Source organism: Papilio polytes, unplaced genomic scaffold (genome assembly GCF_000836215.1).
Source record: "Papilio polytes unplaced genomic scaffold, Ppol_1.0 DF822733.1, whole genome shotgun sequence".
Taxonomy (NCBI): domain Eukaryota; kingdom Metazoa; phylum Arthropoda; class Insecta; order Lepidoptera; family Papilionidae; genus Papilio; species Papilio polytes.
This window is the reverse complement of record NW_013526471.1, coordinates 2,017,212-2,029,740: the sequence shown is the minus strand read 5'-3', so window position 1 is coordinate 2,029,740 and position 12,529 is coordinate 2,017,212. Positions and strand designations below refer to the sequence as shown.

The 12,529-nt window shown below is 34.3% G+C and overlaps 1 protein-coding gene and 1 non-coding gene across 2 annotated transcripts; both read right to left on the bottom strand.

The window, feature by feature from the left end:
* Positions 1 to 4,923: 4,923 nt before the first annotated feature.
* Trnal-cag lies at positions 4,924 to 5,007 on the bottom strand. Its single transcript has one exon. It is a non-coding gene; the product is annotated as a tRNA-Leu (tRNA).
* Positions 5,008 to 6,083: 1,076 nt separating this feature from the next.
* On the bottom strand, positions 6,084 to 12,519 carry LOC106105700 (aminoacylase-1-like). Its single transcript, XM_013286125.1, has 9 exons — positions 12,388 to 12,519; positions 12,088 to 12,257; positions 11,830 to 11,998; positions 10,951 to 11,097; positions 10,375 to 10,445; positions 7,469 to 7,585; positions 7,200 to 7,295; positions 6,599 to 6,732; positions 6,084 to 6,331 (listed from the first exon to the last, which is right to left on the bottom strand). Exons 1-9 carry the CDS (start codon positions 12,473 to 12,475, stop codon positions 6,127 to 6,129), a joined length of 1,197 nt encoding a protein of 398 aa, XP_013141579.1. The 5' UTR covers positions 12,476 to 12,519; the 3' UTR covers positions 6,084 to 6,126.
* Positions 12,520 to 12,529: the final 10 nt, after the last annotated feature.

Sequence of the window (12,529 nt, the reverse complement as noted above, 5' to 3'; positions counted from 1 at the left end):
CCTTGCACTTTGGCTCGCTTCCAGAATAAGAAGTTCCAAGCGCCTGAGAAAACCTTAACGAGCTTGAAAATGCAAAAACACAGTTTGAATAAGAGTAGCATCATTTTATTTTAAGAAAGGACCGACTTCAAAACAGAATATTGTAAAAATGCAGTAAAAGTAACGTGCGCTTTTTAATCTGCGTGCGCGGCAGAGCACGGAAAAAACACTGTTTTCTTGAAGCGCTTTACAGCACATTTGAAATAATTGTAATTTATTGTGAATAAAGATAGGAGATTGAAATTTTGAACATCCACAGATATACCGGAATTCATTATATTGCCGATAAATCAAATATTGCTTACTTTCCATTTTAGCGCACGTTTTCAAGAAACACATCTTAAGTTTTATTTTAAACTTTTTCAATACTTACTTCATACTAATATAAATGCGAAAGTTTAGATGGATGGATGATTATTAGAGTTTGTAGCTTAAACTGCTAAACGGATCTCGATAAAATTAGGCATAGATGATGACCATAGTCTGTAGGAACACTTAGGCTACTTGATTTTGTTTTTTTCCACGCGAACGGAGTCCCGAGCGGAAGCTTGTTGTCTATAAATCGATCGTACACATTGTTATAGTAACGGTAAGAGCAAGCGCATACTTTAAACTAAAATACAAACAACTGCACACACTACTCGATTTTACTTGTGCAACTAAACAGTTGAATTGGCTGAGAAATAATGGACGATCGCACAACTGTTGTCCGATAGTTTAGTCAAAGTTGTGCTCTCGATATATTTAAAGGTGTGTGCAAGGAATGTGTTCTAAACATTAATTACGTTCCAAATTCCATACTTGTCCGCATATGAACAGTAAACGGCATTTCAGGCATATTATATCGGTTTGGAATATCACAATTTCTTTCTAAATAATGAGGAAGTTAAATCGTTATAGTTTCATAGGAAATAAATAATTGTTATCTAAGGTTACTTGGTCATAAGTGTATTTTAGCATGAGCAGAGACTTGAAACACCAAGAACAATTTTTATAATACAAAATAGTCGAAACTAGTTACAAAAAGCATCTCCTTTTGCAACTAGAAATCACACAGTAAATTCCTATAGTTATTTTAAACAGACAGGTTAGATAAACCTAGCTGTGACTATCCTATACGATGTCCATTTCTGGTTCTCTTTAGAAAAATATATTCAAGAATCTATTCCTCGGTAGAAAACGTGCGATGAATGCAAACAAAAGATTAGTGTCGTGTACTTTGTCGTGTGTACAAAGGAAGGGTACCAACGCGAGATTAACTGACTACACGCAATCTTAAAATGGCGAACGAAGCTTTGTATACTCTGCTTTTAAATTCTATGCATATTATATTCATGCATGTTTCAGTTTTAAAACATTTTTACATTCACAAACTTCTAGTTCCAAACACAAAGGTATTGAAATGTAAACATTGAGTAATTACTATGGTAGTTAGCAGCGAAACAATAACTTCAGTTATGAATAACTGAAATTCCAGCAATAAATAAATAATTACCGAAAGTATTAGTTATAAAAGTGATTCTAATTTTAATTTTTATATTTTGAAAATAATTTTCAACTTTCGAAATTCGAACGTTTTTTGTCACTATTTAATCTGTGGCAAATAATTTTTGTCACTATTTAATCTGTGGCAAATAAGTAAATTACATTTTTATAAAGACCAATATAAAAATAAATGCATATTAAAATTTTGTCATTTGTCTACTGTACAGATACCGTAACCGCAGACCTACGTCATTGCGGAGCTCATGATAGGAGCTATACGAAGTTAGCAACAAGCCGCGCATCAATTTGACAGGCAATTAGTTTCGGTTTAATTTGATTGTGTGCAAGCTCCCGCAATTATTTAGGGTTTTAATGTTTATCCTGCTTTAGACGTAATAAATTTTCGTTTCTGTAACGAGTATTTAAGAAAATAATGTGACAAAACAATTACATTATGTAAACGTATTTAATACAGCGCCATCTAACGAATTTATACGGTACCGAGTTTTTGTCATGGAATGCAACTCAATTTACAAGATCGCGCTATTAAAATTTCAAATTAAATTTTAAAGTTGAGCGTTTATCATTTAAATTGTTATTTTCGTATGAAGTTAATCTTGAGAAATGATCCAGTTATTTAGGTGTTTTGTTTTGAAATCTTAAAAAGTCGTTGAAATTGCATTACAAAGTTTGAAAACAATTGCGATGTCGCGCGGTGGCACGCTGGAAGTTTCAAATAATGCAACTACTGCATTCTTTTAAACTTTCGCGAATTTGTTTCGCAAACTTTGGCGATTAAGGATATGGCAGAAATTTTAAATTTGAATCTAAAAATATATTTCTCTTGAATTTTTTTAGCATCACTTTGTATTTACAATCTTACTATTTAATAATTTCAGGATAGAAAGATAGATGGCGTTGTACCACACACATATCCAGGACAGATATCTGAATGAAACATGTCTCGGCAGGGATTCCTTTGGCGTGTCTTGTTGATTTGAATTTCACAAGCAAACCTTTTGCGTTTCAAACTGAATATGAATATTGAATTTACATGCTCTGTTTTTGTGGAGCGTTTTTGTACAACTTACCAAGTTGCGATTTAAATTTTAAATCACACTTATTTTTAATTTTTAGATTTTAATTATAAATGCAAATAACACTTGTTTTGACTACAATTATGAAACAATGTAGCTGTTATTTGATTTTCAAAATGACTGCTAGCATTCGCTAATAAATGAGCATAATTCAATTTTTCTAACAAAACATACATTTTCATACCCGTAAATCAGAGCGGTAGGCAGAGACTACGGACGTATTTAGCGCGGTCCTGACACATCTCTCGCTTCTACACTCATACATCTTCCTACATGCACGTTGTTTTCGAGTACTTATATTACTGTCTTGAGTATTTCATGAATCTGTAATAATCATTTGCTTTTTGGAATAATTTATACAGAAATTTACTGGTGAAATGTAGTAACTAAAATGTACAGGTAAAAATTTATTGAAATTAATTCTAAGATATTTGCAGCAGAGATCGCCGCCTGGCACCCGCAGTGGAACCAGAGCTTGCGTGTTACATTGTTGTTAGAAATTAAAACCTAACAACTGTGTAATACAAACAACAAGGTTAAAATAGTTGATACATTTTGCGTAATTTCATAAGCGAATGAAACATTAAAATATCCCAACTTCACGCGTAGTTTATCATAAGAAGAAAGTGTGTTTTAAAACGAATCAATTTAAAAATTAACTAGCTGTTCCCGTGCGGCTTCATCCGCATGAAATTGTGAAAATTTTATTTTATTGTTTACATTTGTCAAATTATCAATAGCAAATGTCAAAATTACAGGACATACCTTAGCAACCTTTCTTTCTTGATGTTGGCAGCAACTTATGGTCTCTTTCCCATATTAGGGTTTTTTATCCAAAATATTTAACCCCTAAGTTTATCTCGTGAAAATATATAGCCTAAAGCATGACGTAAGTGTAGGGCTTTTTATTAAAAAAATTATTATTCAAAAATATGGTGTAATTGCTGACATCTTGGGCGACAAAGTGTGTGTTTACGCTTTATTATAATAGTATAGATATAGATACACCGACTTCAAAAAAATCTACTAATCTTAAAATCCATTATCACTGAGTAACATCATACTTTTTACTAATATTATAAATGCGGTGGATGGATGGATGGATGTTTGTTAGAGTTTGTAGCCTAAACGGCTGAGATCTCGATGAAATTTGGCATAGATGTAGAAGATAGTCTTTAAGAACATATAGGCTTCTCGCTTTTGTTTTTTTTATTCCGCGCGGGCGGAGTCTCGGGGGAAAGCTAACAAAATGTATTTTTTATTATTTATATTAATAAGCATTTATTACCAAAGAATTCCTTCTTTAAAACGCAGTAAATAAATGGTAGATAAACAAAAACGCATCAAGATTGAAACGAAAATAGTTCTATTATCATTATTTATTGTCTGGATAAAATATCTGGAACAATATCATTTGTTTTCGGTCATCCATTCGTGTTGAAACATTTCGATCGTTCATGCTTTTCATTCGTTTCTTCATAACGTTTATTGTTGCATAATATTGGATAAAGCTTTGGTTATTTTATTATTGACAATGAACACGATATTTCGTATACTAATGAATGCAAGGTAATGTTAAAATTTCTATGTTAAGTATGTATTTTTCAATGCTGTATCATCTAATTATAAAAATATCTTACTTCTAGCTGTTGCTCGCGACTTCGCAAGCGTGAAATTTAAAAAAAATGTATCCGTGAGTAACATATTACCTTTCTATCTAGTTATTTAAGGAAGAGGCGGAGTTTGTCTCATTGCAAATAACGAGGCTGATTCCTGAAGTGGAACAACGCGGATTTTCCCTACTCTTTCTATCAAGTCAATATGTCAATATACGTTAGCTTCTGATAGTCATTGAAATAGAGTAAAAAGTATTGACCGACATATGAACCGTTCGTATACCGATTGCTTTACAAACGCAAATCGCTCGTAGAGACCGTAGCAATCCGTAGCGATGTTTTATTCAACGCAAGCCGTTCACAAAGGCTGAATGAATTCCAATTTTACTAACGACACCACAACGGCACAGATCTATTCAGAGTTTCAGATATAATAACAAAGAAACCCGCTGCTAGTAAACTATTAACTAAGTCTATATTTTTTTTTTCTCACAGCAAGATAATAACTAGACTAAGTTTACAACGAAAATTAGTAACAATTTCACTGCCGTATAGAATATGTTAATGGTTAATTAAATAGTCCCTTAGTGTAGATTTCACTCAGAGTTCCCTAAAGTTACCAAAAAGTGGCGAGATTCAGTCATAGGTAATTAAAAAAAATCCATTATAATTAACAAAATAAATCTTGTCAGAAGTGGGATTCGAACCCACGCCCACAGAAGTGGACTGCGACCTGAACGCAGCGCCTTAGACCGCTCGGCCATCCTGACATGTCCCACAGGTTATAAAAAATGCTTTAACTTCAGGTATTTTATTAAGAATATTGATTAGTCAGATTTACACATAAATGTAACACAGTTTTTATAAAAGAAGGTTACTTGATTAAGATAAATAGTTTTATCTCAAAGTAAGTTACTAAGTTTTACAAGAAACGTGCCGTAAGTTAGGGATACGTGTTCAGATTACCTACTACTATATCAGGGAGAATGTTTATGTTATCTGTAAGAAACGCTTTAGGTTTATTCTTAGGAAGAAATCTTCTTCGATACTTATTTAAACTTAATGGCTAGGATACTGAATTGGAATTGATTATAAATTTTCTTGATATTAACTAGCATTTTATAGTAAGGTAGCTATTGCTCGCGACTTCGCTCGTGAAATTGAAAAATATAGCCTATGTTACTCACAGATAAATTACCTTTCTAACGGTGAAAGAATTTTTAAAATCGGCCCGGTAGTTTTTGAGTTATTTCCATACAGAAACCCAAAAATCCAAATCTTTCCTCTTCATAATATTAGTATAGCTATAGATATGGTACTCATATATATTTCAAACCAGTATTTTTTTTTAATTTTAGTAACCAGTAATTTAAATGCGGCCGTTATAATCGTTAGTTTGCACTTAAAAACACCAATTAAGTGCAATTATGTAGCGTTTACTAACGTGACTCTAATTATTTCAACCCTAATTAAATATTAAATAAATAAACCCTTAAAAAGATTAACTTCGTTAATAAATACTGTAAGATTTTACACTATAATATAACAGAATATTCTGCGGAAATACAATTACGTTGCTTTGGTATTTGCTGTATGTTTTAGTGAGATTTAAATGTTAAATATTAACGTAAGCGCTTTGAAGCGCTTCACTCGTATATGCAAATAATAATGTCCACTTCAGCGTGTTTGAATGTAGCAAAAATAATTTAAAAGCTAGATATTTAGTGTAGTTTTATCTAGTTAAGTCACATGGTACTATTAACCCTTCATTCGACATTTTCCATTAACGAAACAAAAACACTAACAAATGGTTAAATGTAACAGGGAAACCAAATTAAACATGAAATAAATGCATCCATTTTATTTTTCACACACAGATCAAGTATAGATTATACATTAGCGACAGCTGGCAGTATCTCTTCGTATATCTCTATACCTCTGAGGAACTGTTCCACTGGCAAGTTCTCGTCGTGCTCGTGCAAGGAGGAGGGTGTGAGGTGTGTGGGCGTGAACCCTAAAGCCGGCGTGCCAGTCGCGCGGATATAGCGACTGTCGGTGCCGCCGGGGAATGTACGCACAGCGAGCTTTATACCACTGGAATATATAGTTAAGAGGCTTATGAATGACATTAAAAGCGAAGTTATGAAGTATGAAACAATAATTTTGCTTGTGGTATTGGTTAAAATTTATGCTATTGATAAGACGTAATTGTTTTTGGCCTTGTCCCACCACTGGCGCATAGAGGCTCAGATAGCGATAGAGTACCAAAATCCGATATTTCCATCACATATTTTATGCGTTGGATGGTTATCTGACAATTTACAAGAATGGTGGGACAGGCTCTTAATTTAATTAACTCACAGTTTATCAGCGGATGATTTGAACGCAATCCAGTATGGGTTAGTTGTATCGACAGCAGTGGGCGGCACGTACGGGTCCTTCTGGTTGAAGTTGTACGTCACACCAGCACCGGCCTCCCTGCACCATTGCTTTATCTGAAAAATATTCATACATCACACATCTATACTAATATTATAAAGAGGAAAGATTTGTATTTTTGGATGCATTGAAATAACTCAAAAACTACTGGGCCGATTTTAAAAATTTTTTCACCACCAGAAAGGTACTTTATCTGTGAGTAACATAGGCTATATTTCTTAATTTCACGCGTTCGAAATCGCCAGCCACAGCTAGTTCCTTATAAAAGCACAAAAGAATGGATTATAAGCTACTTGTTTTCGCCCAGTTTTTTTTAATTAAAAAAAACAAAATTGAGTAGCCTATGTGTTCTTCCAAATTATGCTCTACGTCTTTACCAAATTTCATCGAAATCTGTTCAGTCGCTTAGACTACAAACTCTAACAAACATTCATTCATTCATTCATTCATTCATCCATCCATCCATCCATCCATTTATAATATTAGTATGAAGTATGATTAGTAAGATGTGTTGAGTACTTACCTTATTTTCAAATGCCTCTAGATCCTCAGACGTTGCGAGACGGATATCGAATGTCGCCCTCATCTTTTCTGGCACTATATTATCTTGAATACCACCCTGGAAACAATACAAATGTACTACTAACTACACATTGCATCCGTGTTCGCGCCTGTACTAAATATCGTTGTCCCTGTTTGTCCAAAGAAGAAGAAATGGACGACAATACATTCCTGTACATGCATTCTACAATTAGAAACGTTAGTTATTTGTTTCTCGCTAAATATACTCACACTGATCATTGTTAAGTTGATAGAAGTGACGTCACCAATGGTAAGCATTGGATCATTTTCCAGTCTAGATTTCGACACCTGCCGTAGATCCATGAACTTGTCTATAATGTATCGAATCTAGAAAGGTAATAATTCATTAGCTCTTTACAATTCCTTGGTATTTACTACTATCATTATCCGGTATATTTAAAATAGCTCTATTTCTCAATGCCCAAGTAGTTAAAACAATTATATGTAATAATTAAACTTTCACCAATGTTTAAATGTCACTTAAATTCATAATTTTGCTTTAGATTTAGAGATAAATTTAACCAAAAAGTCACCTATCCAAATGAGTAAAAAAACCTAATATTGAAATAGGATTAAACAAAGTTTTTTGTTACAGCATTAATATTGTAAATATTTGTTATGGATATATGTCATCGCGGAATTTCTGTAGAACTTTTTGAAATCTACAATTCTTTCATACATCATTTTTATATATCTCTAACGGTTTAGGCAGCGTAAGCCGAGAAAAGTTAAAACATTGAGAATTCTTAACGCCGTGGTCCAAAAATATGTAGTTTATTAATAGTTCCTCAACATTAGTAATAATAAAATATAGCCTATGTTACTCACAGATAAATTTCCTTTCTAATGGTGAAAGAATTTTTAAAATCGGCCCAGTAGTTTTTGAGTTATTTTAATACATACAAAAATACAAATCTTTTCTCTTTATAATATAAGTATAGATATAGATTATTCTGAAGCTACCAACATGCGGATATGTTTATAAACATTGTACCGATAAATAAAGTAGCTATTTCCAGACGAGGGAACATTCAGTTGGCAACACTCGCGCTTACAGACACACTAACACCTTGAATTATTACAATATTTAAATTAAATGACAAGTAACAGGTGGCATATTATAAAGTAAATTAACTATGTAGAGACCGAAATTTAAAGGTGAATCTCTATTAATATTATAAAGACTGTAAAAAGCACAATATGATAAAGTGTTCTAATAAATTAGCTATTATATTTACTACTAGTATTTTGAAATTGTTAAAAAACACACTATCTATACAGTTTCGGTGCGATTTTATCAGCATAAAATTATTTTATTGTTTATATTTGTCAAATTGTCAATTGCAAATGTCAAAATGATATGACATGACAAAACTTGGCAATCTTGCGTCCTTGATGTTGGCCTCAACTTATGGTCCCTTTCCCACATTAGGGTTTTTATCCAAAATATTTACCCCTTAAGTTTAATGGTGTGAAAGTGTATAGCCTAAAGCGTGACGTAAGTGTAGGGCTTTTTTATTAAAAAGGTAATTATTCAAAAATATGCTGTAAGTGCTGACAAATTAGGCAACGAAGAAGTTTGTTTACGCTTTATTATAATAGTATAGAAGTATAGATTATAAAATAGGAAAGATTTGTATGTATTGAATGACTCAAAAAGTACTTTTTTTTATATAAGAGAAGGGGGCAAACGAGCGGCGGGAACACAAAGGTGGTCAACGACGCCCATGGACATCCGCAACACCAGAGGAACTACAGATGCGTTGCCGGCCTTTGAGGAAATTGTAGGCTCGCTTCTTGAAGGACCCTAAGTCGTATTGGTTTGGAAATACCGCCGAGGACAGACCGTTCCACAACGCGGCTGTGCGAGGCATAAAGTTCCGCGAAAACCGCACGGTTGTGGAATGCCAGCCATCAACATGGTGAGGATGGTACCTGGCGGTCTGTCGTGTCGTCCGATGACGAAACTCGGCGGCAGGAATCGTTCCAAACAACTCCTCGGAACACTCCCCGTGGTAAATACGGTAAAAAATGCAGAGGGAACTGACGTCCCTCCGCAAGGCCAGAGGATCTAGCCGATCGGTAAGAGCTCGGCCGTTGACGATTCGAGTCGCTCTCCGTTGTATGCGGTCAAATGGAAGAAGCTGGCATTGGGGTGCTCCCGCCCAGAGGTGCGAGCAGTACTCCATATGGGGCCGAACTTGCGCCTGGACCGATTTGAAAAATTCTTGCACCGTTAAAAAGATATGTTATCACTGAGAAGTATAGGCTATATTTTTAATTTCACGTGGGCGAAGTTGCGAGCAACAGCTGGTTATAAATACTTTTAATCCATTATGTTTTAACCTCCAATTAAAAAAATATAAATAACTACAATTTCAAGAATCTACGTGATACTATGTAAAGAATTCTTTATTAAAAAAAAATGTGATAAATCATTTTATAATATCTGAAGCTTACTGTTGACAAATTATGATTTTATTCATTAATTTATTTGAAGGACTTTTGAATAACGAAGTCGACTGTTAACTAATTAATGTTAACGAGATATTCCGTCACTCGATCACAATTTTTTATAGTAATTAGGACGCAAGCGAGCAAGTTTATTGGATAGATATACGAGCAAACTATGTCATATCGTCTTTTTGTCACTCTATCAGCTAAAATTGATGTATGAACAGCATATTCATGTCTAAAACAAAACGATGAACCCTATAGAATTGGTATACTATTATCTTATGTAAAAAATGGTAGCGTAAAAGTAATATTATAATTTTTATAGTATAAAGTGAGAAATGAGCAACTAGCCATCGGAATAAGGCTAAATAGCGACTTCCCCTATTCATCTTTTCTTTATAAGAAAACGAAATGGACTTAAGGCCTCCTGCGCGTTTACTCATCAGACAAACTACAGAATTTCATCCACTTGAAGCCTGTCTTTTCTGGTCATGGTATTGCGTGTAGCGAGCCTGTACATTCGCGAGAAGATGTTAAAGCGGGCTCTGCCAATATAATTGTTATTTACAACGTTATTGTTAATTAGAAATTAACTATATATGACAATGTAATACGAGATTTCCTCGATATTAAGTTTTATTATTATTATATGAAAATACCTTTTCACCACACGTATCCGGTAGTAGCAAAGATCCGTGGCCCGATTTACCCGGACAGATAACATTTAAGTCTGTAAAATAAATATTTTTTTTACCTTTTTAAAAGTTCGAGCATTTGGCAACCCTTGTCGTGTTTAACTGCTCTAAATAAGGGCGATGATATTTTAAAAAGGACATTACATAAACCATTTTGTTAATCCTAGCTTAGCGACTGGAAACATAATGACATCACAGCCTGCGGTAAGCTAGGACTATAAGTTACCTTAATATCTTAATCGTTATACTTAAGTATGTAATAATTAGGTAATTACTTATGTTACAGGATTACTGTGTAGTCTGTAGTAGATTAATTTAACTTAAAACGTCAGAAAGTGTACTAAAAAAATCAAAACCAAATTAGGAACGATACTACCAAAATAAATTTTCAAAAATACTAGGCTAATATTTCCTAATTAATGTACTTTTCCAGCAATTAGAGCCTCATTTTGCATTCTCTTGTATTAATTTTTATTATGACAACTCATCAATTTAAAAAGTTTAAGGTTTAATTCTTACAATAGTGTTAAACAATCTTACGCCAAATAGTCCTCTCTCCATTGAAGACCTGGTACTCCTCGGTAGAGCAAGCAATCCCCTCATCCAGAGCAAAACCAACCCTCAGATTCTTGTAGTGGTCAGTCTTTACGAACTCTGCCATACCTTTAGCGCCACCTACTTCTTCATCTGTATTGAAAACAAAATTAATAGTGACGTCAACTAGAATTTTTTCAATTGGCCCATATGGTCCAACGTGAAACGTCCTTTAACTGCCGCACATAGGAAATATTTAAGTAACCATTAATTGAGTCTACGTGTCGTATATAATTTCATTCGTGTAGTTCTCCATATCAAAAACTTAGCTGGCAAAATTAGCAGGCAACTAACTAGATATTTTTATATTCATTTCTATAAAATTTATTACGAATATTTGAAGCAGTTGTCAAGACTCCTTAATGAGTGGCGCTTCGAGCGGTTAGGCGCTCAGCCAATAAATCTGGAGACCTTCATTACATCCTGATAGCATTATGTATATTAAAAAAACAGAACAGAAACTACCTTTATAGCGAAAACCAAATCGAAAAAAATCTGTTACACTTCGGACAAGAATAGTAATCAAAAGATACCTCTTCTAGAGCTCTTTTAGAGTGGGCGCACAACTTTGACTAAACAATCGCACAACTGTTGTACAACTGTCGATTGTATCGCAGCCAATTCAACTGTTTCGTTGCACAACTAAAAATCGAGTAGTGTTCGCACCTCCATATAAGCTCATAGGAATCAAAGCTAGACTAAATAGTTATGCGATAGTTTAGTTTTGGGTGTGCCCACGCTCTTAGTCTATGCAATATCATTTAAGTAGTAAGGAAGTAAAAAGTTTTAAATGTAGTAGCAATGGCCTTACTAGCGTATACTAACCAGGCACAAAGCTGAGATGGACCGTCCTCTTGAAACGCATCCCTTTGTTCTTCAATCGCCTCACAGCTTCTAAATACTGCACAGCGATTGACTTCATATCCTGTACACCGCGACCGTAGATCACACCATCCACTATCTCACCAGCGAAAGGCGGGTGCTTCCAACTTTTCTAGAAAAACAAACAATTGATATCTTGCCTTACATTGCCGGTTTAATATTCCAACCATTTTATATTTGCCTTCTAAACCGTCAATCTACCTCAAACACGGGCACGACGTCCATATGCGAATTAAGCAGGACACTGCATAGCTCCGGTTGTAGACCTTCCCACGTCATCACTAGTACTGGTTTCTTCGGCACTACTTCGAATACCTGAACTGGTAGACCGATAGCAGCCGCTTGACTTCTTAGAAACGTCAAGCATTCATCTGTTATTATAAAATTAAAATGAATTATCCTACTTGTTCAGTGTAAAGCTATCTAGAGATACAAAATAATCGTAAACGTTTAAACAAATATCTGTCCTTTATTATGATGTTAAAACAATATGTAATTTACCGTAATTGACGTCGGGATGAACGCTGCGGATACGGAGATAATCCCGCAAAGTGTTCACTGCGGGATTAGTAGCGTAGTCAGCGGACATTTTCACTGCGTAGTCAGCGATGGATACTTCGCAAGCGGTAATCACAAAAGTTAT